The 25,565-nt window shown below is 59.9% G+C and overlaps 1 protein-coding gene across 2 annotated transcripts in view; it reads right to left on the bottom strand.

Moving 5' to 3' along the window:
- HERC2 (HECT and RLD domain containing E3 ubiquitin protein ligase 2) overlaps window positions 1-25,565 on the bottom strand; it is a 73,176-nt gene that overhangs the window by 40,503 nt on the left and 7,108 nt on the right. The window contains exons 5-35 of one of the 2 annotated variants that reach the window (XM_059678086.1): window positions 25,270-25,489; window positions 24,566-24,666; window positions 24,020-24,176; window positions 21,845-21,955; window positions 21,166-21,337; window positions 20,438-20,611; window positions 19,653-19,841; window positions 19,043-19,194; window positions 18,415-18,572; window positions 18,221-18,334; window positions 17,638-17,889; window positions 16,460-16,653; window positions 15,981-16,181; window positions 14,633-14,861; window positions 14,382-14,506; window positions 12,109-12,287; window positions 11,546-11,730; window positions 10,288-10,443; window positions 9,434-9,619; window positions 7,679-7,849; window positions 7,137-7,240; window positions 6,150-6,300; window positions 5,465-5,679; window positions 5,089-5,221; window positions 4,877-5,004; window positions 4,583-4,778; window positions 3,575-3,708; window positions 2,396-2,569; window positions 2,169-2,305; window positions 1,898-2,049; window positions 1,091-1,282 (exon numbers count right to left, since the gene is read on the bottom strand). In XM_059678086.1, coding sequence (XP_059534069.1) covers window positions 1,091-1,282; window positions 1,898-2,049; window positions 2,169-2,305; window positions 2,396-2,569; window positions 3,575-3,708; window positions 4,583-4,778; window positions 4,877-5,004; window positions 5,089-5,221; window positions 5,465-5,679; window positions 6,150-6,300; window positions 7,137-7,240; window positions 7,679-7,849; window positions 9,434-9,619; window positions 10,288-10,443; window positions 11,546-11,730; window positions 12,109-12,287; window positions 14,382-14,506; window positions 14,633-14,861; window positions 15,981-16,181; window positions 16,460-16,653; window positions 17,638-17,889; window positions 18,221-18,334; window positions 18,415-18,572; window positions 19,043-19,194; window positions 19,653-19,841; window positions 20,438-20,611; window positions 21,166-21,337; window positions 21,845-21,955; window positions 24,020-24,176; window positions 24,566-24,666; window positions 25,270-25,489 — 5,142 coding nt within the window. The remainder of the gene's footprint in view (window positions 1-1,090; window positions 1,283-1,897; window positions 2,050-2,168; window positions 2,306-2,395; window positions 2,570-3,574; window positions 3,709-4,582; window positions 4,779-4,876; window positions 5,005-5,088; window positions 5,222-5,464; window positions 5,680-6,149; window positions 6,301-7,136; window positions 7,241-7,678; window positions 7,850-9,433; window positions 9,620-10,287; window positions 10,444-11,545; window positions 11,731-12,108; window positions 12,288-14,381; window positions 14,507-14,632; window positions 14,862-15,980; window positions 16,182-16,459; window positions 16,654-17,637; window positions 17,890-18,220; window positions 18,335-18,414; window positions 18,573-19,042; window positions 19,195-19,652; window positions 19,842-20,437; window positions 20,612-21,165; window positions 21,338-21,844; window positions 21,956-24,019; window positions 24,177-24,565; window positions 24,667-25,269; window positions 25,490-25,565) is intronic. The other variant, XM_059678087.1, reaches the window with a different exon arrangement.

The raw sequence follows: 25,565 nt of genomic DNA, 5'->3' as shown, positions 1-25,565 counted from the left end.
GGAAGTGGCCGGGGAGAGGTCAGGGGGGAAAAGGAGACACGTAATATTTAAACAATAAAGAATCCATGGTGTGTAGTGTTCATTTTTGCCGCTACGTGTGGAACTCTCTACAACAGCCTGCCTGCTTGCTCAGAGTCGAGGCACGAAGAACAGATGGCCCTGGGGCCCTGGAGTCGGCCACGTACGACCAGGGGCTGAGTGTTGGGAGAAGCAACGCTTCCCAGGACTCGAAAGCAGCAAGCCCAGCCCAGGAGGGGCGGCCGGCCCCTGCCGCCTGTGGCCTTGCTGGCTATGGAGGGAGGGGAAATGCTGGGAAAAAGGCGGGACACAAATAACTAAAACCACAGGAGACCGTGGTGACCACGCCTCTGCTTCTGCAGACACGGGACTGAGGGCGCCGGCAGCGCTGGGCCAGCACCTGAGCAGACCCGGCACCATGGCCGAGGGCCTAGAAGCCCCGCCAGTGAACGGACCCAGGGAGAAACAGGAAGTGTGTGCAGGCCTACATCCCCAGGAAAGAGGTTGGGTCCCAACAAAGAAAAGCCCAGGACCAAACGGCTTAATGCTGAATTCGACCGGACGTTGATGCCAATTCTCTAACTCACCCCCAAACAGGGCAGGGCACCCCTTCCCCTCGCCCAGGAGGCTGGCGTCCCCCATCAGTAGGTGGTGCAGTGCTGCTCGGAGACAGGAGCAAGTGCTAAGTAAGCACGCAGGCGCCCAGGCTCAGGGAGCGATGCTCCCCCCACGTCCACAGATGCAGCACGGGACCCAGAACCCCCGAGGCCTGTGCAACAGGGACACCCATCCCGAAGCCGATCCCTCCTCACCCTGAGCATAGTGTGAGCCGCAGTGCGGCCCTGGCCTCAGACAGACACACGGTCCGACGGGAGGGAACTGAGCTCCAGGAGGAAGTCTGAGCACCTGTGGCCAAAGGGTCTGACAGGGGTGCTCAGCCCCTGGGAAGGGGCAAACCTTTGGTACTGAAGGTGCCGGACAAGACACCACCACGAGCTAAATGACAGGGGGGCCGAGAGGCACCCAGGCCAGTGCCGGCCCTCCCCACGGAGGCCCGGCGGCGCCGACCCACCGATGAGCCGCAGCGCGGTCTGCGCCAGGGCGAGCGTGCCGGAGTTGAGCAGCAGGGTGAGGTTGTGCGCGCCGTGCTGCAGCGTCAGCAGGCTGAGCATGGCCAGCAGGAAGCGCGCGTGGGGGGTGGTGCCCAGGCTGGGTCCCGCCGGGTTCTCGTTGGTGACGGTCTGCAGGGGGACGGGCTGGATCCCTGAAAGGCATCGGCGCGGCCTCAGTGACTGGGTGCGGATACAAGAACACACTGACGCAGAAAACATTTGCAATTGTTAAAAAGTCCTGTTTTCCAGGTGGGAGAGGGCAATGGGGGGGACACATGTAAAACTTTCAACAATAAAGATTTTAAAAAATTTCTGCTTCCAGTGGACAGCGGGAGCCCGTGCTTCTGTGGCAACCCTGCCACCCTGCTCCGTGCAGCCACCCCACCCGCTACAGAGCGTACCGCACCCTCCTCAGCACCCTGTGGCCACGCATCCCCTTTCAGCTAGAACACGGCACGCGGCACCGGCCAACACTCCAGGGTGGATGGTGGCAGTGACACACGGGAAGCTGTCTTGAAGACGCTACAAGACGGTGTCTTCTGCCCAATTCTGAAAGTTTTGTTTCACGTCCGAGAAAGCGTGCAGCAGCTTAGATCACATTCTAACGTAAAGTGATTAAAGTCTGTCCCAGAGCAAACGTCGGCACCTGCAAGTTTCCACAGCCCGTAACGAGGAGCCACACCGTGAAGCTCTGCTCGTGTGGTCACTGAGTCACTTCTGCAGCGATTCAGTGCCGCCTGTGAACCAGGAAGTCCTCTTAAACTCACCAAGCTCTTTAAACTTGGCATTTGCATCCATCAAAATGTTCCGAATGTTCTGAACAGCCCAGGCGTACAGCTTGCCGAATGTGACTTCCAGCAGCATCCGATTAAAAGGCGGGATCAAATCCACGTCCTTTAAGCAATCCGTGAGAGGCTCCCTTCCAGAGAGAAAGAGAAAGAGAGAGAGAGACTGCTTAGACGCCTGCCAGACATTCAACCTGAACAGAACAAGGTGCTACACGCCCCTGCCCCACAACTAGGAAGACTGCAGCGGTACCCCAGGTCGACGCCCTCCGGGATGAGCCGCTGCCACCCGCAGAACACAGCGTACTGCACAGATGGGAGCAGGAAGCTCTTGGCTGCCAGCTTTAAGATGGTGTCGATCCCCTCCAGGCGGACCTCTGCTCTCTCCAGCTGCAAGACAGCGTGTGGCGGTGAGTGTCCCCGCGGTGAGTGTGGCGGGGCCCGGGCGCGGCCGGGAGGGCGCTCCCTGCAGGATGTTACCTGTTTGAGCAGGCACTTCCTCATCTTCTCCACATCCACGGGCTCCTCCCTGAGGGCAAACTCGGCGATGGTGCCCAGCAGAGCCGACTGCGGGGGGAGGCCCTGCGCGCTCTGCTTCAGCCACTTGTACCTGTGCACGCCAGCGACGGTGCTCAGGAGCGGCTGCCACTTGTCCTGCAAAGGAACCGCGGGCGGGCACGTGAGTCTCCGCTGCTGTCGCCCCTGCTGTTGCCAAGGCAGCGACTCCAGCATAGGCAGACACAGAGGCCAGCAGGCCTAAGGGTGAAAGAGCCAGGCCACACCCAGGCTTGTAAGTGAATTCCAAATCCCACACTCAGGCACTTTGGAAAGAGGGAACTGGGCACACAAAGTCAATGACCAGCCACACGAATGGGACCAGGACAGGGAAGCAAAGGAGACATTCGATGAGTGAGTGAGTGGTTCTCAACCTGTGGGTCGTGACCTCTTTGGGTCATGAACGACCCTTTCACAGGGGTCGCCTACGACCATCGGAAACCACATCTATAATTACATATTGTTTTTGTGATGAATCACTCTGCTTTAATTGTATTCAATTTGTAACAATGAAAATACATCCTGTCTGTATATCAGATATTCACATGACGATTCCTAACAGTAGCAACATTACAGTTATGAAGTAGCAACGAAAATAATGTTATGGTTGGGGGTCCCCACCACATGAGGAACTGTATTAAAGGGGCGCGGCGTCAGGAAGGTTGAGAACCGCTGTCCTAAAGGGAAAGGAAAGCCCTGGCCGGTGTGGCTCAGTTGGCGGGGCGTCATCCCATTGACCAGGTTCAATTCCTAGTCAGGGCCCAAGCCTGGGTTGTGGGTTCGAGGTGGCGAGGCAACAGATCGATGTTTCTCTCTCACATCGAGCTCTCTCCCTCTCTCTCTCTCTCTCTCTCTCTCTCTCTCTCTCGCCAATGAAAGCCCTCGAATGAGGGTTTTTTTAAAAAAAGGGAAAAAGAAGTACTTCTCCGGGATGGATCCAACTAGGGCACCGCCAGGCAGGCGTCGCTGGGGCGGCTGCCACACACTCACAGGCCCGTGCGCTCTCCCCCCACGACACTCCAGGACGGAGCGACGGGACCCACGGGCCCCCTGCCGGGCGGTTCCCACGCAGCCAGCCCGGATCACGGGCCCCACCCACCTCACCTTGGGGGATCTGGTCGTCAGGGGCCTTTTGTCCACATGGACCGGACTGTGAGGCAAAAGGCAAGCTTCTTCCAAATCACTCTCTTCGTTTCCAATTTTCCCTTCATCATCAGTGGATTCTGGCTTCTTAGGAACTACGGTGACAGCAGCATTCATCATAAAGCCACTTACTTAAATGTAGTTTCAAATTCAGAAATACTTCAATTTACATAAAGGTAAAGGACACACATGTTTAATATTCATTGTGAACTCAAACGTTCAAACAACAAAAGGGCCACAAACACTCTCACTGTAAGGACACTTGGCCGCCTGGGTTGGGAAAAGAATGGGGAAGTGGTATAGGAAAGAAGGGGAGCCCCAGGGGTGGGGGGATGGGGGAGCGCCACAGGGAAGAAGGGGAGCCCCAGGGGTGGGGGGATGGGGAAGCGCCACAGGGAAGAAGGGGAGCCCCAGGGGTCGGGGTGGGAGGACAGGGGAGTGCCACAGGGAAGAAGGGGAGTCCCAGGGGTGGGGGGATGGGGGAGCGCCACAGGGAAGAAGGGGAGCCCCAGGGGTGGGGGGATGGGGGAGCGCCACAGGGAAGAAGGGGAGCCTTGGGGGTCGGGGTGGGAGGACGGGGGAGTGCCACAGGAAAGATGGGGAGCTCCCTGAAGGGCCAGATGGTGACACCTGGCTTCGAGGGCGGCTGGCCTATGGGAGACACCCCGGCCGGTGCTGCCACAGGAGCAGCAGCGACCTTGTTTGTGCGGCTGCAGCTGAAGCTGAGGCCATTCCCTGTGTGGAGCCAACGCTCCTTCTGACTTAGAGAAAGACGCTTTCCAAAGGCAAACGCTAGCCGTCACTCATGGGCCAGTCATGGGCCAGGAAGCGGGGGACTGGAAGAGGAGCCATGAGCGCACACAACGGGCACTGGGGCTGAGGTCGAAGGTCACGCAGCGGCCACAGTGTCAAACCGCCCCCCCCCCCCCCCCCCCCGGCAGCCCCTTCCACCCAGCCTGCCGGCCTCACCCCTCGTCCTCCTGCCGTCGCGGATGAGCTTCTGGGCGACGCGCCGCCAGCGGGGCAGGGAGCTGGGCAGCGTCGGCTTAGACAGGACGGAGAGGCCGCTGCACACGGCTGGCCGCAGCTCGTTGAAGAGGAACCGCAGGCGCTCGATGACGGGCGCGCAGACCTCCTTGTAGGAGCGGCCCTGCTCCTGGTGCGTCTGCCCGACAGGGACGAAGGGGCGACTTAACCACGGACCTTCGACTTCGACCGACCGGCCCTCCATCGCACAGCCCACAGGGCGTCCGGACGACCCACCTTAATGAGCGAGCACTTGGCCTGGTAGACAACCCGGCAGACGTCCATCACCGACGTGGGCAGCGCCCTGTGCTTCGCCTGCTCGACCCCGAGCGCGCCGGCGTGGACCAGAGACAGCGCCACGTGCCCTGGAGAGACGGGGACAAGCGGCGTGGACCAGCTGCGGCCGGCGTGGGAGCCAGAGGCCCCGGGAGCGAACGCGCGGCCCCTACCTAAGTCCTCGTGCTTCAGGAGGCAGCACAGCAGCAGGCGCCCCACTTCCTCCACGGGGTGCTCGGGCGGGAAGCTGATGGGGGTGGTCAGGTGGCACTGCCGGCAGCACCTCTCCACCTGGCACAGGAAGTCCTGCACAGACCGCAGGGAGGTGACTGTCGGCACCGAGCGCGCCGCGGCTCTAACCCCGGGCACAGCCCCGTGCACGGCCACCAGCAAGGCTTCCACACCCTCGCGGGCGTGAAGAGCCGACTCCCCCTCCCCTCCACGCGGCCCCCCAAGAACCCGTCAGCCAAGCCCGGGGAGCCGATGGAAGAGCAGGCGGTGGCCTCTGGGCGTCCTGAGCGGCACAGACACCCCCTGGGGGCGCCCTACCTTCACGTTGTGGTCCTGGACGCTGTTGTCCGCCAGGGCTTGCAGGAACGCCTGGGAGTGGTCGCCCAGGGCGCGCGAGTGGGCGCAGAGGCGGGACTTGCTGGCAGGGGTGCCCCCGGGGGAGCTGCAGTGGTCCTCGTCCTTCTCCTCGTTGTAGCTGTAGTGGGTCTGGCTGGTCTGCAGGCCTCCCGAGAAGATGGACGACTGCAGCCACTCTAGGGAGCAAGCGCACGGACAGCAGCCTGAGGCGCCATCCCCCAGCCCCAGGGCGAGCAGCGGGGCTCGGCGGGAAGCCAGCTCTCCCGTGACAGACGCCGGACCACCCACCCCCTTCGCTCCGCCGCGCCCGGCAGGGCTCCCTGAAGGGAGGCGTGGGCAGCAGCCACAGTGAGACCAGGAGCACACAGCACGGACAGGTCCCGGAGCCCGCACCCCGTGGGAGGCAGGGGCTGCCCATCCGTGCGGACGGCGACTCCACATAAGCCCAGACGGTGGCCCCGCAGATGTTCCTCAAGGACTGTGCTCCCAAAACATCCTCCCAGCCCGACAGTCAACCCCGAGGCCCTCTGTCCTCCCGCCGCACACAGGGCTCAGCGCTCAGGAGCGCTCTGCAAACGCCACCGGCTCCTGCACACACGAGCCCTGAAACAGCCGCGGCCGGCGAGTGGGAGCGAGCGTTTCTTACTGGCGCATTCGACCTCCACGGGTGAGAGCGGTGTGCTCAGGGCGAGGTAGGAGGCGTGCAGCCCGAGCAGCAGGCCCAGGTTCCTCTCCGTGTCCATCAGAGGGGAGGACAGGCTTCCCAGGTCCGGGACGGTGACGACTTCCTGGTCGGGCTGGGGAAGAGGGACCCCGTCAGGCTGAGGAAGCAGCTGCCCACAGCCACAGCAAGACACACACCAGCTTCTGTCCTCGCACCGGCGCTCGGCCCCGCGCCCACGCCCTGCGCGAGCAGCGCTCCCGCCAGAAGACACAAACCACACACAACCCGCAGCGCTGCAGCTCAGGCCCCCGGGGGAGAGCTGCTCTGCTAGGACAGGCCCCGGGAACCTACAGCAGCTTCCGAGTGACGGGGGCTACGCGTCAGAAAACATCCCTAACGGCTCCCTCCAAGCCAGAGAGAAACCAAGTCTGAGTGACAAGTGCCGCTGTGAGCCCGTCACCCAGAGGTTTGGCGAAGTAAATGCGTTCACGGCTGAAAGGCAGGATTCAGGTGACAACACTCCTGCACTGTGGTCACATTAGACAATCTACAAGAAAGCTAACTCCCTCACGAATGCTCCAGCCTGTGCCGGGCCCTCCGCACATCTACAGCCTCCAGTCTGTCCACAGAAACCACCCAGGCCACGCACGCCAAGGCTCGCGAGTGCGTGGGAGGACATGTTTCTATTCGGAGGACTGATGCCACCAGGCAGTTCTCCCCAAAACATGCGGTCCGGCATTAAGCTCAAGACAGTAAGCCGCCCCCAACTGCCTCTCTTCATGTGTGGAACTGTCTACGTTTCTTACAGAGTGACAGCTTTAACAGTCATGTTTCCAGAGCAGCACGTGACAAACCTCGTCATGAGTGAACGCACTTGCTTCTGTCTCCCGCGCAGGGCACTGCCCTCCCCGCCCCCTGCGAGGCCCGCGCTCGGGGCAGGGTGTCCGCCAGCCCTCGGCCCAGCCTCACCTCCAGGTACTGGCCCACGCAGAAGGCGTGCATCGACTCCCGCGTGTCCTCAAACTGCAGTGCGGCCTCCAGCGCCACCACGGGGTCCTCCCCGGCAAACTGAGCTGCAACAGAACGGACGCGGCGACTCCACAGGGGGCCCACCCTCCATGGAAACGGAGTCAGCGACAGGAGGGGGACCGGCAGGTCGGCGACCTCTCGGCCTCTCCCAGGGCTGCCGGGGCCAGTCAGGCCTTGAGCACGCGCCAGGGCATTGTGGTGGAGCAAATCATGCAAATCGACGAGAAGTCCTTCAAAGGCCCCCGCGTTCCGTGACAGGACAGTCACCGAGAGTTTAAAATGGGGGCTAGGGCTGGACTCTGGGTGGTGACCACACAACATACAGGGGATGTGACGGAGCTGTCCACTTGAAACCTATGCAACGTCATAAACCAATGGAACCGCAGGAAGTTCGGTAAAAATAAGCACACGAAAGGAAAGCCTGAGGCTCTGCTACGCTGACACGCGGGAGGGCTCAAGGGCGGGGCAGCGAGGCCGCTCACCGAGGATGCTGCTCCCGCTCAGGGCCTGGGCCTGGAAGTCCTTGATGTCGTACACCCTCCCGTCGATCACCGTCCAGAAGCCCCCGTCCTTGTTGTGGTTCTCCAAGTCCGCTTTGCGGATCAGGGTCACCTCCTCGTTGTTTCTGCAGTTCTGACCTGTAAGGAACGACTCTGTAAACACACACCCAGGGGCAACGCATCAGAAACCGACAGGAACCACGGCGAGAACAGACGCTGTGAGAGGCACAAGGGGAAACACTTCCGCACCAGGACGGCAGGCGGGCACAGTCCCCCCCACAGGACCAGCAAGGACACGGATCCGCACCAGGACGGGAGGCGGGCACAGTCCCCCCCACGGGACCAGCAAGGACACGGATCCGCACCAGGATGGGAGGGGAGCACAGTCCCCCCTACGGGACCAGCAAGGACACGGATCCGCACCAGGACGGCAGGCGGGCACAGTCCCCCCCACGGGACCAGCAAGGACACGGATCCGCACCAGGACGGGAGGCGAGCACAGTCCCCCCTACGGGACCAGCAAGGACACGGATCCGCACCAGGACGGGAGGCGGGCACAGTCCCCCCCACGGGACCAGCAAGGACACGGATCCGCACCAGGATGGGAGGGGAGCACAGTCCCCCCCACGGGACCAGCAAGGACACGGATCCGCACCAGGACGGGAGGCGGGCACAGTCCCCCCCACGGGACCAGCAAGGACACGGATCCGCACCAGGATGGGAGGGGAGCACAGTCCCCCCTACGGGACCAGCAAGGACACAGATCCGCACCAGGACGGGAGGCAACACAGCCTGCTGCACAGTCCCCACCACGGGACCAGCAAGGACACGGATCCGCACACTAGGGCGCCACGGCGGGAGCCGCAGGACCAGCAAATCTGACCACAGACCAGGCAAGAGGAAATCTCCACAGAGCATGTGCACAAGACCGCAATGCAGTTACATTAGAAGTAGCCACAAGCGTAGAATAAAAATTCTCTACAGGGTGAATATGATGAAATATATTTTATGAGCCATTCAAAGTTCCTATAAAATGAGAGTTCTTTAAATTTTAAAGGCGATTTGTTAATTGGAAAGTACTATTAAATTATAATGTAAAACTTGCTTTGGCCATTTTTTCCCATTAAAAACAACCACCACCGTGTAACTAGTCCCAATGTTCGCTGATATCACAGCGATTTTAGATACTACAGCCTGGGTTTTCTCTCTTCACTCTGTGATTTTCTTATTGCACAGACGTGGCCTCCGTGTGATGGAATGAAAGCTGAACCACAACTTAACTGGACGAGTCTGGGAGGTCCCACCGTAGTGAGGTGGTTACCTAGATTCAAAATGGCAGCTCGAGGCTCAGAGGAGTCCCCCTGCCCCCCCCCCCCCCCCGCCCCATGTGCACGCAGACAGGGGGACGGGCGTGCAGAGGCTGACCGCCACGTCATGCTGACCGCTAGTCAGCCGTCCCATGTCCACGTCGCCTCCAAAGCCACCCGATCTCACCGCTTCAACGGTACCTTCTGGAGACACCCAGAGAGGGTTTCCAGAACCTCCCAAACCACTCCTCCCAGGAGGAAGCACCATGACTACGAAACGCCTTCCTTAAAACACTACCCCCACTTCTCGACGCTGCCCCGGGCAACACGCAGGCCCTGCCTTCCTGGACAAGCACTCCTCCCAGTGGAGAGGAAGACGAGGGCAGACTGGACAAAACGCGTCCGAAAAGCCCTCGGGGAGAGGCCGTACCCATGATGCCGGGCCAGGCCAGCTCCTCCTGGTCATCCCGCTCCCTCCCGGGCGCCAGGTGGTTGAAGCGGTCCAGGTGCTCCAGCAGGCCGCCCAGCAGCGGCACGGCGCCCGCCTCCTGCATGAGCCCCGCGTTCTTGCTGAGCAGGAGGATGATGGAGACCACCAGCTCTGGAAGGAGCACGCCTGCAGGGGGCAGGAAAACAGAATGAAGTGTACGGCTCAAATGGGAGCGCTTGCCCGACAGAACCAGAGCACGAGCCAGCTCTCTGTTTACATTCTGATACGTCACAGAATGAGGGATGCTGCCCTCAGCACATTTCCACAGGATCATGTCATCTTTCCTTCTGAAAGAGGCAGGCAGAGGCACTGAGCAGAGCCCTCTGAGTCAAAAGGACACGTTCCAAAACCACTGTCTCAACACCAAAGTATTAACTGGCATCTTTTATCCAGAAAAAAATGTGTTTACAACTAATTCACTAGCAGAAAAAGTAATAATGACCTAATGTCACAGAAGTAGCTTGAAAGTACATGACGCAATATTGGAATGTACTCAGATCCTGGAAGGGGCGATGCGTCTTGCTGCTGCTGCTGCTGAAGTGAATCAGACAGCCACCCCAGACCTCAGCACTGAGGTGTCTGCGATGGTGCAGGACTGTCACTAACCAGGGTCATAGCCACTGACTCCCAAACCAGCTGCTCGGGCACAGAGCTGCCAGCAGCCACAGAAGCAAAGGCGACGGCCCCATTAGGAAACGCCCGGGCCAAGGCGAGCAGGTTTGGGAAGTGGTACGCGTCAGCGCTCAGGTCTCTGAAAAGAAACACGCGCCCGCAGGCGGGAACGAGAAAGGTACCGGTGAAGTCGCCTTCCACGATGCAGGCCACCTCGGCAAAGTGCCGCCAGCTGGTGGCGGCGACGCTGGCGGCCACGGGCAGGATGTCCCCGATGTGCGTGCACAGCAGGGCCGTGTACTTCTTCAGCAGGGAGCCCACGCCCATCAGCTCAGGACCTGGAAGGGAGGTTCAGAAAACTGCACTTTCCCTTGTTCACATTCACTTGGGAACCTGGTGTGTACATGGCCACCGACAGCAGCGTCCTCAGGCAGGAGCTCCTGCCCGGCCAGCTCTGCTCGCATCATCAGGGAACAGAGCACCTGAACGCCGATGGGGACGCGGTCCTACCCAGTGCTAGGACTCTGGTATGTGGACACCAAGGTCATGACTTCAGAGCTTGAAAGCCTCACATTCCACCCACAAGTGTTTCTAAGCCCAAGTCTTCACGCTGGTAAATTATACCCACTGAACAAAGTTAGGCACCCTTTGACCTCATAAAATCATCAACTTTCTTCCTCCACGGCTACTAGCTTTTCGGTCCTCATAACTTTCCGTCTTTGAGATGGTGCCTCCTTCTGACTCTAAGTCCACCTCTTTCAATCGGAAATTCCCCATCATCTACGAGTGCCGTGCTCTTTGCAGGAAGTAACTAGGTAATTCTGGAACGAATGAGCTGAGAGGACGAGCAAGAGCAGCAAAGCCCTCCCCCCTGAAGAAGGCGGCCGTAGGAGAGCCAGGCGCGCTCGGTCACGTGGGGAGCGAGCACCCACAGACCATCCTGTGTCAGCCCCCACAAGCCCCCACAGGGACTATCCCAATCCGCGGGGGCGCCATCAACAGCCCGCGGGAGACCAGGCCCAGGCCCAGCAGCCAATAAACTGGAGCTCTAACTGGCCCAGTCTGGCCCCAGCGGTGACGCAGCCCTCCCAGCGCCCTGCTGGCTGCCCAGGTGACAGACACGGACGAGGGCAGGTGCTGCTCCCACACCATGTCGGTCTCCATCACTGCCACCTGTGGTGCGTCTGATACGTCGTCTGTCAGACCAACCTAACCTTAAAGGATGCTATTCCTGACGTCTGCAAAATTTTAATGTTAAGACGACGAGAAAAGAAATACTGATGAGTCTAACATAGAAATATTCATAAAAAATAAAAAAGTGGAGCAACATGAGTCCCCCGAATGCTTGCACTTACAGTGTGAGCCCCACACACGTGCGTGTGCAGCACGGGCGTGTCGCACCGCCTGAGCACGCAGACACTTACATCTGAAGCCACTTACTGGGAGCGTCAACGGGCGGACCAACACTTTCTCCTGGATACAGTTTACTGATCAGTAAGCGCTGAAAACGCAGCAACAAATCCAAGGAGGCGGATCGGTCCCCACTGTGCTGCTCCACGTCCAGGCAGGACGAGATCCGACGGGCCACGTCTTTCAGTCTGGCTACGGTCTGGGCAGCAATGTTCCTGCAGAGGAGAGAGGACGCAAAGTGAAGCAGGCGTGGGCGTCCACACGGTGAAGGTGCTCGAAACAATTACCACAGACAGGATCAGACGGCAGCCTGTGCCGAGCTGGTTCGCTGCCCCGGGGAGCCGGGGTGCCTCACGGGGAGCGGAGGCACCGAGAAGACGCCCCAACACAAGGGCCCCTGCTTCCCATGTGACTCCGGGGCTGCGGCCGGTCCTCTCACCTGTGCTGAGAGTCAGCTCTTTACCCTAGAACCTGCCCGGGTCATTTTCAGAATATCTCCTCCACAGCCAAGCACATGTCCAGGCTCCCAGTGCTCAGCTCACCATCTTCCGAGGAAAACCCAGTACCCGCCGAAGAACACCTAGCACACTCACCGAAGCAGCTGCTGGACGAGCTGCACCAGAGGCAGACACTGCTTCCCCGAGGCCTCGTAGATCCCCGTGTTGATGAGGTCCTTGTCCAGCGGGGTCCTGCTTCTATGCGATGCTGAGGCGTTTGCTTCCTGCTCATCGATCTCTTTTTCCTTCTGTGCTTCTTTTTTGGCTTCAATATCCTGCAGTTTATAAAACAGAATCTGGTTACCAGTTATCTCAGAAACAGGCGTGAAGGCACCTGGGCTGGCCCCACAGCCAGGCTGCCCCTCAGTGACACCCACACCAGGTGACCCTGGCCCCACACACCTGCTGAAATCCCGTCACCCGGTTTCTAAACAGACTCTGTCCCACAAACCACTGTCCAGGCTGCCACAGCTGGTCCCCCACCCACTCTGAGGAGCCCCTGGAGGCTTTGCCCTGCCACAGGCTCTCACAGGCCACCAGCGAGATCTGCCCCTCCCCGAATACCTGCTTTGCAGACATGAAGCAACAACCCACAAAATGGGAGGGTATATTCTCAAGTCACATCCTATATAATAAAAAGCTAATATGCAAATCGACCCAACAGGGGAACAACCAGCCACTATGATGTTCACTGACCACCAGGGGGCAGCGAGCCTAGTGGTGGTGGTGGGAGCCGCTCCTGCCTCCGAGGCAGCGCTAAGGAGCACAAGCCCGGGTTCTGACTGCGCGGCTCCCCACAGGGAGCCAGAGCTGGGCTCACAGCTGGTGAGCGCAGGGCGCTGGCGGGAGCCTCTCCCACCTCTGCGGCAGCTCTGAGGACCCCTTGGGGGACGTCTGAGCCGGCAGGAGTCCCAGACTATGAGGGCGCAGGCCGGGCTGAGGGACCGCCCCCCAGTGTCGTGCACCAGGCCTCTAGTATCAGGCGAGAGACGTGTGTCCAGAACACAGGAGTTCTTACATCTCAACAATTCTAGTTAAACTGAACCCAACTTAAGAACAGGAGAAGGACCAGACGACGTATCTTTAAAGAAGACACACACAGAGCCGACAAAGACAAGAACATGGTCAGGTGCCTGGAGTCAGCCACCTGCCCCTCCCCCGTCGGGACCCGCTGCGAGTCCCCCGTCTGGGGCACTCGGGTCCCGTCTATAAAATGGAATTTTAAAATAACGTGGTCCATGCGACAGGGCTGAGATCAAAAGGGGAAACGGACGGCAAGCACACGGCACAGCCTGGAGGACGGCACAGCAAGCGTGGTGGTCGCGACCGCATCATCACGTCCACACGCCTTCTCATTCCGCATCGTCACGTCCACACGCCTTCTCATTCCGCATCGTCACGTCCACACGCCTTCTCATTCCGCATCGTCACGTCCACACGCCTTCTCATTCCGCATCGTCACGTCCACACGCCTTCTCATTCCGCATCGTCACGTCCACACGCCTTCTCATTCCGCATCGTCACGTCCACACGCCTTCTCATTCCACAGCGTGATCAGAGCGTTTGAGTATGTTTTCAAAGACATGTTTCAATGCACTGACTTCATCTAATTTTACCAACATAAGTTTTTACATAAGAAATGATTACAACAATGAAAGCAATAAGAGCAACTACGGATGGCCAGGCAGCACCTGAGAGACCAGTGAAAGCCACTCCCCCTGGGACACGTCGGTGGGTTGGGAAGGGCTGGAGCTCGGGCGCTCGGAAGGGAATGGCGCAGCCTCCCTGGGGACCGTCAGCACCGCTCACCCAGGACCCAGGAACTAACTCGGCGTTTACTACAGAGAAGGGAGAGCGTTCACTAGAGGACGTGTGCGCAGCCTGTCAGAGCAGCTGTACAAAGACCAACTGTCGACAAACAGGAGAAGCAACAGAGAAGTGGGGCCACCGTCACACAACCAGTGCTCACAGGGAAAGCCCCGTCACGACACACCCGCAGACAAGCCTGAAGACCGTGATCCCGGCAAAATGCAGCGACACAGACAGGACCTGCTCAGTGACTGCACCGGGGACGTAGCACTGGCACCTGCACCAGGAGGGGAGCCCAACGCCCGGGGCAGGGGAGCCATCCATGACACGGTCGAGTCTGTCACCACCACTTGCTGAGACACGTAAAGGGAGTGCATCGTATCGGACTTGACCCAACAAAACCGCTTACACAGAGCAACGACCGAGCCACAGAACACATCTGGATGTGACCCAAAGTCCTGCTTCGGGTTCTCAGTGATTCCTGCAAGAGGTTTGCTGCTTCCTCCCCAGCAGGACAGGGTGTCCAGCCGTCTCCCTGCCGGGCACACGCCCGGCCGTACCTGGATCTCCGCAGTGATGGCTGCAGTCAAGGCCGACTCCAGGCCTCCGTCAGCCATCAAGCTGCCCACCAACAGGTCGATCATGAACCGGCGGCCTGGACTGACATTGACCTCATTGCCGGAAACTGGAAAAGGGAACGTTTTTGCTGATGTGAGTGGAGGCAATCCCCTCCCGGCCCCCTCACTCCTCCCCCGACCCTGCCCCTGCCCCGCACCTGCCCCCGTCCCCGCACCTGCCCCTGCCCCCGCACCTGCACAGGGCAGGAGAGCCGAGAGCGCCCGGGCCCGCTCCTCGGCGGTGGGCAGCAGCACGGACCACCCGCTCTGCAGCACGGCCTGGGCGGCCGCCTGCACAGTGCCCAGCACGCCCGCACTGCTGGCCAGGGCCACCACGGTCTGCTTCAGGCTGTTGAGGAGGACGCTGCCCAGACCTAAACCAAGCAACTCTGGGTCAACCTGGTGACTAATGGCCGCATGCAACTGAAAGGACAAAAACAACGGCCGCTTAGTGCCTGGAAGCACGGGGTTTCCAATCTCACTGAAAAGACAGAATGCCTCCACTCGAGTTTTATTCAAGGATTAAAGGAAAAACTTCAAGGGCGTGTATTTTTAAAACTAGACTGTAAACATTTTACCCAGAGTGGTTGAAAACCCACGGTAAGGTATTTTATGAGGAATGTTTAACACCCAACTATAAATACTTACCTGGAAATACTTATGTACTCAAGAAGAACAGAGGTTAAACCATGTGGAAAACCCACCCAACCATCTGCACCCAACACAGAAAAACGGCGAATATAATTTAATCTAAAAACTTAAAAAAGACCCAGCCAAGCTGAGAGAATACTAGGTCCAAACCGGAACTTCCACAGACACACAGCGGAGCCAGGAGGCTAGGCTCTGCCAGCAGAACAAAGCCTCGGGCTTGAGACCCAAACTGACCATGATGGACCGACCATGCGCTTCCTGCCAGCCAGCCAGGGCCTGAGGGCAACACACTGCCCAGCCCAGGCTCTGGGTAGAGACCCTGCCTTGGCCTGTGTGGCTCAGCTGGCGGGCGTCATCCCGTGTACCAAAGAGGTGGCCGGTTGGATTCCCGGTCAGAGCACGTGCCCAGGTTGTGGGCTCGATCCCCAGTAGGGGGCGTGCAGGCGGCAGCCAATCTATGATTCTCTCTCATCATTGATGTTTCTCTCTCTCTCTCTCTCTCTCTCCCCTTCTCCCTTCCTCTCTAGAGTCAATAAAAATGTATTTTTAAGACACCCTTTAGCCTGGGCCATTGTGGCTCAGCTGGTTGGAGCATCACCCTACACTGAAAGGCTGCAGGTTCGATTCCTACCTTGGTTACGGTTCGATCCCCAGTTGGGGAGTCTACGGGAAGGCAACCAAGCAACGTTTCTCTTGCACATCAACGTTTCTCTCTACTTTGTGAAGACAATTTATTTCCTTGGCACGAAACCATAGAATTACCAAAAAATATAAGATCACCAAAACATTCAAACATTTTCTTAGCAGTTCGACCGGCTAAAAACCCGCCCCCTCCTCTCATAAACGTCCCAACAAACACCGAGACACCCCTCCCACGGGGCGCGCTCCCACCTGCAGCCGCAGCAGGTTCAGCGTGGCCACGGCCACGCACTCCTTCTCCTGGGGCGGCGGCCAGTCGGCGGTACCGTCCATGCCCTCGCTCACTTGCCGCAGGAGCAGGTCCAGCTGCTCAAAGGTCCCTGAGCAGACGTCCACCACGAAAGGGACGCGCAGGCCCACGGACCACTCGGAGCACGAGGACCAAGCGAAACTCTGCGGAGGAGACACGAGAACCGAAGCTGGATCTACACATCCAGCGACTGGTCTGCTCCCACCACAGGAAATGACGGAGGACGGAACGGCCCCTGCAGGACACACCCTCCCCTCCTACTCCACACCCCACGAGTCCTGGCCAGTGCCAGGGGCACGGGAAATAAACGCGTGGCACACACACTGGAGAGCGAGACACGGCACAGGACACGGGACGGCACACACCGCGGTGGGCGGCCAGAACCCACATCCACAGGCCCCAGGGCAGCCACACGCAGTACCTGGGCCGGCCCACAGGCGATGCCCACGATGTGCTTGGTGTCCAGCCCGGGCAGCAGCGAGGGCTCCGGCTTGGTCTGGTGCAAGGTGTCGAAGTGCTGACACTGGTCGTTGTTCCCCCAGCTGTGCACCTCGCTGTCCTCCGTCAGAGCCAGGCAGTGGGTGGAGCCTGCGGCCACATCGATCACCCTCTTCCCTGGAGGGAAGAGAACGTGGCGAGCTTCACGCCTACGACTGCGTGGCAATACAGACACCTACCCCGGGCACTCGAGCAGGAAGGCAGCCGGGGCACCTCCTAACAGACGGCGCGCTGCTCTAACGTTACGCCCAATTCACCTGCTTTGGCTATTTATTAAAGCTCATCATGTTTTATGAGTTACAGTTTACTGAGATCTGCAGCCTGCGAATAAAATAATGCCAGGGCATAAAGAGAAGCTGTTGCTTTTTCCTCCTTATTCAGATTTTCAGCTTCGGAAAGAGACAAGTGTATTCTTTTAAATATATTTTTATTGACTTCAGAGAGGAAGGGAGAGGGAGAGATAGAAACATCCATGATGAGAGGGAATCATTGACTGGCTGCCTCCTGCAGGCGCCCTACGACGCTCTATGCACAGGCCAAACCGGTGAGGGCAAATGTATTTTTATTAACCACTTGGTCATACTCTCCCGTCCCAAGGCACGGTCGTGCCAAGGAGTCTCTAAGAGCAGTTTTAGGGTCACAGCACACTCCCCCCATGCGGCCCCCGTGACCAGTCCTCCTTTCTGCATGGACGCCCGCTGCTCCCACCCGTGTGCAGAGACGGCCTCCGCTCCAGGCAGTGCCCTGCTCCTCGGGGAAGCTCCTGGCACCTCTACGTGGGTCTCTCCGAGCTCTCGGTTCTGTTCCAACGACCCGTCCCCCTACACTGTAGCCAAGCGAACCCACTGTGCCAGCTGATGAGGGACGCATGGCGCCAGCGTCAGAAAGCACCCTCTGATATTGGTAAACTGAACGAGCTCCCAATTCAATGTGGCGACAACAGACCGAGGCCATTTCCCATGTGTTCCCTATGCCTGTCACAGGTGGCTACCGGCTCCTGATGAGGGTCCTTCATGGCGTTTCAGTGAAGAGAAGAGTAACCTAGAAACCTGAGTGTCACCCAGGAGACCGCCCCGAGCCTGAGAGGCCCCGCCCGCTCACCTTGCAAGGCCTCCAGGAGCTTGGGGTAACGCACATGCTCCTCGGTCCCGTGTCCGAGCCGCTGGTTGTCCCCTTTGCCCCAGGAGTACACCTGGCCGTCTTTCGTCAGAGCCACGGAGAACTGGCTCCCGCACCGAACTTTGACGACGTCCAGGTCCTGCAGCTTCTCGATCAGCTTGGGCGTTTTGCAGCCGTCGCTGCCCCCGCGGCCCAGCTTCCCGTAGTCCCCGTCTCCCCAGGACCACACCTGACCTAGAGACACACGCCTCTCAGGACCAAGCCGCAGGTCTGCTGGGACTTTAAACGCAGAGAGCAATCCCCACAGCCCCCAGGACCAGACCCAGACCACGGATGAATACAGCTCATGCTGCACGGGGCGGGGGGCGGGGGGGGGGGGGGCGGGCGGGACCAAATGAAATCTAGTTTACACTTCAGCTAACACAGAAGCAGCTTCTTCTCGTCTCACTACATGAGAAACGAAGTCCCGGCCCTGACAGAGTGAGCTCAAGGTCGTGCTTCCACCGAGATGGCGAAGCTCCCGCCCTCCCCGTCCTGAGAGCGGCCGGCCGCGGGCTCCACGCACCGTTGTCGGTCACGGCCAGGGTCTGGGCGTCCCCGCTCCCGCACGCCACGTCGATGACCTTCAGGCCCTTCAGCCCGGCGACCAGCATCGGGATGGCCTCGTCCTCACTGGAGCCTGCAAACACACCGGCTCCATGACGGCCAGTCCCGCACCAGAGGCCCCCCGCAGGCTCGGCGGGCGCGGCGCCCACGCACCGTGGCCCAGGCGGCCGTAGTTGCCGCGGCCCCAGGTGTACAGCTCGCCCTCGGCGGTGATGGCTGCGCTGTAGGTGCTCCCGCAGGCGATGTGCACCACGTGCTTGCCGGCCTGCTTGCCCGAGAAGGCGGAGATCACCTTGGGCTCCTCCAGGGGCCTGTGGGGAGAGAAGCTGCTGCCTCCTGCCACGAGGAGGGAACGGAGACCTCCAACCCCTCCCTGGCGCTTGCTAAGTGAGCGCCCAATGCCAAGCCCGGCCTCCGGCGGGAGGAGCGAAGCGGTGCTGTCAGACGCAGTGAGGACTCACGGAGCTGTTCCAGACTGGCCTGAACCCGTCACCCACAGCCCCACCCAGCGGGTGTTCCATGACTGGCTTCTGACCCTGGGACACACTGCAGTTCAGTGAGGAGGGGACCTCGTCACGCTGAAGACACAGGACGGGGCTCTGCTCTAGAACACTCCACGGGGTGCAGAGCGTGGTGAAAGCGGGGACAGGAGCCGCAAGTGCTGCAGCGGGGGGAGATGCCACCCCATGCTGGGCACCCTTGGCAGCGTCTCCCGCCCAGCCCTGCGTGTTGGAGCCGCTGGGAAACCCGGAGAGCGTGGTTAGAGGGCGGCTGCACGTACACCGTGTCCCCGTGGCCCAGCCGGCCGCCGTCCCCGCAGCCCCAGGAGTACACCTCGCCAGTGGCGGCCAAGGCCAGGTAGTGGTGGCCGTCGGAATGGGCAGCGATCTTCACGATGTTTCTGGAGGCAAGACCCTGGACCAGCTGCGGGGCCTAACGGACAAACACAGGAAGACGTGACCAGTGAGTGAGCCAGACAAGGAGCAGCACGCTCCCTTCGGTCCGCTGCCCACCCTACCAACCCCAACTACTCGGAAGGACCCGGCCTCCCATCGCTCCGGGCGGGACCAGGCTGCCTGAGCAGCGGTCACTCCGTCGAGGCGGAGAGCACCCCCTTGGACAGGAACTCGCTCGCCCCGACCTGCCACCGCCCCCCGGCCCGAGGCCCTCCTGGTTCCTGCCTGGCCCAGTCCCATGAGCCTGCCCCGCGAGGCAGGTTATGAGTGGGAGCCTCAGTCGGGAGTGTCACCGTGAGGAAGCCTTGATCGGGGCAACTTAGGGAGTCTGCCTCAGGATCATGACAAAAGGCTGTGACGAAGGTTTTAAACGCAGCGAGTAACAGGCAGCGAACAGATGCTTCCAACCCCTGGGCACCGGCAGGAGGCACCCACCAGCGTGTCGCTGTTGTAGGCCTGCGTGTACACGCGGCCGTTGCGCGACAGGATCAGGAAGCGCTTCTCCGCACAGGCGATCTGCGTGACGCCCAGGTTGGCCAGGCCTTTGCTCTGAATGGGACCGATGACGTTGGCGTAGCACTTCCATCCGATCAGCCCCCAGCCTATGACTTCCTGCACAGACCCCTGCGGGCGGCAAAGGAAGCACACATTCTCTCACGTTCTCTCGAGGGCAGCAGCAGAGCCTCTCTCGGCAAAAGAAAGGGCGCTGCAGGCTGGCGCAGCCTGGCCCTGCCAGGGAAAGGCCGAGCACGTGCGGAGCGGGCGACTCAGAGCACGGAGCCCCTCACGCACCCACATCGCCGTCCACCGACAAGACCACGTGCCCGAGTGCGGTTTCCGCAGCATTCACTTTTCAGAGCCCATGAAAGAGCAGTGCAGGCGGCCCGGCCAGGGTGCCCCATGGTCGGTGCACCTAGGAACCAGGAGGTCACAGGTTTTCCCAGTCAGGGCCCACGCCCGGGTTGCGGGCTCACCCCTCAGCGTCGGGTGTGCAAGAGGCAGCCGATCAGTGATTCTCTCTCATCGTTGATGTTTCTCTCTCTCTCTCCCTCTCCCTTCCCCTCTGAAATCAATAAAAATACATTAAACAAACAAAAAAAAGAGGCGGGAAGAGTAGCGTTGAGCCAGAGGCTCTGAGCCAGCTCCCCCAATACCACACCGGCACATGGGAGTCGGGGTGCACTAACACGGGCCATCAAGAGCGCCATCGCCGCACACACCTTGTGGGACGTGGGGGAGCTGCACAGCGGCGGCATGCAGGGCGCAGCCAGGCGGTCCAGGTGGGCCATGACCACCACGGCCGTCTGTCGCAGGTCGATGGCGAGCTCACTGTCTTGCGGGAGGACAAGGTACCGGAGGAAGCTCTCGTTGGGGCTCAGAGGGCCCGACAGCAGCTGGAAGGGAAGCACAGGCGACCTCAGGCCGTGATTCGCCATCGGCGAGCCTGCCCTCCGCCATCAGGTGAGAACCGTCGCTGGCGCGCTGACACGACCCTGCACCCTCCCTGCACACGCAGCCGTGACACGCCTGGCACCGCGCGCTCCGCACCCCAGGGGCCTCGGGACCCAGAGCAGCTTCGCAGGAACACGGCGCTGCCCCACGACCGGCTTTGAGAACTGGAACAAAACCCACTTCTTGTCACCCAACTGCAGCACCTGCTGGAGGAGAGCTAGTGCTGCTGGCGCCTCACTCACTCTCCGTCTGTGCGGGCGGAGCAGCCTCCCTCGTGACACCAGAATCAGGCAGCTCTCCCCTGGAACTGCTACGGCTCTCAGAGAGGACCTCCAAGAGCAGCCGGGGGCAGGGGTCAGACCCAGGGCACGCTCGGTCACCAGCCTCCGTGTCCCCAGGACCGGCGACCACCCCACGGACACGTGCTCTGGCCTTGTCTGCAGAAGCCTAGCTCTGAGGACGGCTGAGAAGGGAGGAGCCTTGTGAGGACACTCACCAGGGTGTCGCCCTCCGCGTGAGGGGCGTCCTTGCCGCAGAGCATGTTCTGGAACCGCTGCAGCAAGGGCAGGAGGGGGGCGCTGGTGCCCTGCGCAGACCGCTCGTTGTCCGTCTCCTGAGTCCCGCTGTCCCACAACTGAAGCAACAACAGGATGGCCGACAGCATTTGGCTGAAAGAGAAAATACCTTTATTCTCTAGAAAAGCAGATTAACTTTTTTGGCAATAGCCTGTCAAAAACAAAAGCATGCTGGGCCAGCGTGGCTCAGTGGTTGAGCACCGACCTATGAACCAGGTCAGGGTTCGATTCCTGATCAGGGCACATGCCTAGGTTGCAGGCTCGATCCCCAGTGGGGGGCGGGCAGGAGGGAGGCAGCCTATAGATGGGCCATGTGTCAGAGAATCGAACTGGCGACCTATTGGCTCCTGGGACAATGCTCAACCACTGAGTCACATTGCTGGGCTCCCTTCCTCTATCTCTGACAAGAAAAAGAAAAAGAAGGAACAATTCTGAGACTACTAGAAAGTTGAACACAAAACAGGAAGTACACAAAGCTGAGTGCACCCAGTGTGAAAAGAAAGGGCTCTCGGCTATAACCACAGAGGAGTCGGTGAAACGCCGAACGCACACCAGAGGTTCCGCCGAGGCGTTTCCGGAACGCGGGGCGCGGCGCCTCACCTCAGCGTGCCTCTCTGCACAGCCAGCTCCAGCAGGAGGGCCAGGGCCAGGTGCTGGTCCTGCAGGGGGATGCTGCCCGGCCCCTTGGTGCCAGGCGTCCCGTGAACATCCCTGAAATCAGAGCAGAGGGTCAGGAACAAAGCGAGGCAGAGCTTCAGGACATGCTACACGCAGGATGTTCACGGCTCTCCCACGGCTCTCAGAACCCCGTGGCCAAGACCTGCTGCTGAGATTCCATCAGAGACCTAAGTGCACAGCGAACCTGTCGAGACACGTCTCCCACGAAAGCGCTGCGTCGGGTGCTGTTGGTGATGAGAAGACACGGTCCAAGTCCCGCAGCGTAACCTCACCTGTGCTCCCCTCACATCACGAGTAGGAAATGTTAGAGCGCCTTCGGGAGTCAGGGACGGGGAAGGGGCTCGAGTAGCAACAGTCCTCTCCCAACTGAAGGGTCAATTTCTAGAACCACCGCGAGTCTACGGGCAACAGGCCTGCGCTGATTTTTATCCGCGATCTAAGAAGTAACGTTAACTTTTCCTGGTTTCCTAATGGTAAGTGACATGTCTTCTTAACCAAGATGGGAAGGGCGGTCTTCCAGCACCACCATTGCAGCTCAACTTCTGAAATTACCCCACACCCACAGGCCCCAGCCCATGGCGCGCGGGGAGCCAAGCCCATGGTCCTTCAGCGCCGGGACCACAGGCGGCCCTGCTGCGGGAAAGGACACGGCAGTGACCTCGCAGTGTCTGTGCTGCGGGCTCCGTACTGAGTGTGTGTGTGTCTGTGCTGCGGGCTCAGTACTGAGTGTGTGTGTGTGTGTCTGTGCTGCGGGCTCCGTACTGAGTGTGTGTGTGTCTGTGCTGCAGACTCCGTACTGAGTGTGTGTGTGTCTGTGCTGCGGGCTCCGTACTGAGTGTGTGTGTGTCTGTGCTGCAGGCTCAGTACTGAGTGTGTGTCTGTGCTGCAGACTCAGTACTGTGTGTGTGTGTGTGTGTCTGTGCTGCGGGCTCCGTACTGAGTGTGTGTGTGTCTGTGCTGCAGGCTCAGTATTGAGTGTGTGTGTGTGTCTGTGCTGCAGACTCCGTACTGAGTGTGTGTGTGTCTGTGCTGCAGGCTCAGTATTGAGTGTGTGTGTGTGTCTGTGCTGCAGACTCAGTACTGTGTGTGTGTGTGTGTCTGTGCTGCAGACTCAGTACTGAGTGTGTGTGTGTCTGTGCTGCAGACTCAGTACTGAGTGTGTGTGTGTGTGTGTCTGTGCTGCAGACTCAGTACTGTGTGTGTGTGTGTGTCTGTGCTGCAGACTCAGTACTGAGTGTGTGTGTGTCTGTGCTGCAGACTCAGTACTGAGTGTGTGTGTGTGTCTGTGCTGCAGACTCAGTACTGAGTGTGTGTGTGTGTCTGTGCTGCAGACTCAGTACTGAGTGTGTGTGTGTCTGTGCTGCAGACTCAGTACTGAGTGTGTGTGTGTCTGTGCTGCAGACTCAGTACTGTGTGTGTGTGTGTGTCTGTGCTGCAGACTCAGTACTGAGTGTGTGTGTGTCTGTGCTGCAGACTCAGTACTGAGTGTGTGTGTGTCTGTGCTGCAGACTCAGTACTGTGTGTGTGTGTGTGTGTCTGTGCTGCGGACGCAGTACCAAGTGTGTGTGTGTCTTCAATTTAAAACCGTTAACAAAACACATGGCCCCCACGACCAGAGCTCAGGTCCAGCGGGAGGCCGGGTGCAGGTGGAAGATGTCGTCTTGAGCAGTTGCTCAGTCCTACGCTGCCTCTTAAGACAAGGCCCGTCACTCACGGATGGCGGGCACGTTCTCAGGGGGAGGCACAATAGGGGCTCAAAGACTTGATGAAAGGCTGAGCCCCGAATCCTAACATGTGTGAAAATGAATTCCAAAAGCGTCTTCATGTCCCAGCCCACTCCTGGGTCCATCAGGTGTGCCAAGTCAGACGTCTGAAAAGACCAAGATCTGGAAGCAGGGGCCTGAGAGGGTGGAGGGCACGCCCAGCACGGGACAGAGCGCAGCACCGCAGCGACCAGGCGTGTGCCAGGGCCGGAACGTCAGGGTCACTCTGTAGGTACACGACTGTCTAACCGCGTCGCTGACACATTAAAAAGTGAAGCTACGCAGGGGAGGGGACCGAGCTCGCCGCAGCGCGCAGGAAGACGTGCGGACTCACCCCGTCACGACGGACCGGAGGAAGCGGGTCGCTCTCTCCACCACCTCCAGCCACACGGCGGACACGGTGCTCTCGTCGAAGAGCGAGGCCTCGGGCAGGGCTCGCAGGGCGTCCAGGGACTCCTGCAGCAGCTCGCTGCACAGGTCTGCGTCCTCCCCTGGGCACATGCGCGCGTCAGGGAGGCCACCCCGTCCTGGGCGGCCCGAGCCCTCACACAGGGGCCCCCGGCCACACTGTCAACCCCCCGCTCTCCTCGCCATGAGCCACTGCAGGGACTCCAGAGACCAAAGTTAAAGCCGTCCCCAAGGCAATTCTGCACTTTACGGCTCTCCCAGGAGCAAGTCTAACTTCTTGTTCTCCTAGAAAGTATGTCAGGTCTGAGGCCTTGCAGGGGTTTTGCACATTTTTAAGAAGCACAGACCTTTTCTCCATCATGAACAAAGCCTAGGAGGCACCAACAGCCCCTGGCATGGGCCCCAGCCACGTGGGGGGACAGTGAGGAGAGCAGCTGAGCGTGAGCGCAGGCGGCAACCCCGGGGCACCTACCTGACCGCCAGGCCCTGCGCAGGAACGCAAAGGCGAAGGACAGGGCAGCTCGGGACCCAACTCTTGCCAGGCCTTCCACCCCTTTGCCTGTGGGCCGGGAGCTGCGGGGACAATGGGGGACAGCTGGGCAGTCAGAGGAGCGCACTGAACCAAGGGAGCATCCCCAACGGGGCCAATGGGTTTCTTTAGATGGCAGGCTCACCAGGGACTTCCAATTTCGTGTTTTTTAAAACTTTTACCAAATGCCCCTTGTAAAGGACAAGTATTCTCTTTCAGGAACAGAAAAAAGAAATTTAAAACGGTTTGAGCCCTGGCTGGTGTGTTCAGTGGGTTGGGACATCGTCCCAGACACACACATTACGGTGAGAGGTTCCACTCCCGGGCAGGGCACCTGCACCTGCACCTGCACCTGCACCTGCAGGAGGAGCCAACTGATGTCTCTCTCTCCCCCCCACCCTCTCTCTAAAAATCAATAAAAGTTTTTAAAAAGGTTTAGAAGAAAACAAAGGCTGAAATAATGGTACAGGCTGAGCCTGTTGCTGTATGAGCAAATTGGCGAAGCCATGGTCCACACCAGTGAAAGCCCCCAGACGGGGGAGGAAGAGGGAGCTTCGCACGTGCAGGAGGCCTGTCCCCACAGCCCCAGCTCCCCTGCCACGGCGGCCGCCTCCACGCGGCCCGGATGGGTCCTCACTCGGGGTTACCTTTTCTTGTCCACAGAAGGCAGAGAACCGCCGCTGCTCTTCCACTTGACCTTGGCGCTCTCCTGGGCCACGGCTCTGTTCAGGGCGATGAAGTAGCGCTCCAGGATGACCAGCCGCTGCCGGAGCCTCAGGGCGGACAGGGTGCTGGTGGCCGCCTGCACGGCCAGGGCCTGCTGCTCCTTCACCAGCACCGAGAGACACTCCTTCAGCTCACCCACGTCTGGAAAACACGACGAGGACCCCGCCCTCAGCAGCCGGGCACAGGCTGTAACGAGTGGTGACGACAGCAGGGCCCA

The sequence above is a fragment of the Myotis daubentonii genome, chromosome 21 (genome assembly GCF_963259705.1).
Source record: "Myotis daubentonii chromosome 21, mMyoDau2.1, whole genome shotgun sequence".
Taxonomy (NCBI): domain Eukaryota; kingdom Metazoa; phylum Chordata; class Mammalia; order Chiroptera; family Vespertilionidae; genus Myotis; species Myotis daubentonii.
This window is presented reverse-complemented; position numbering and strand designations above follow the sequence as displayed.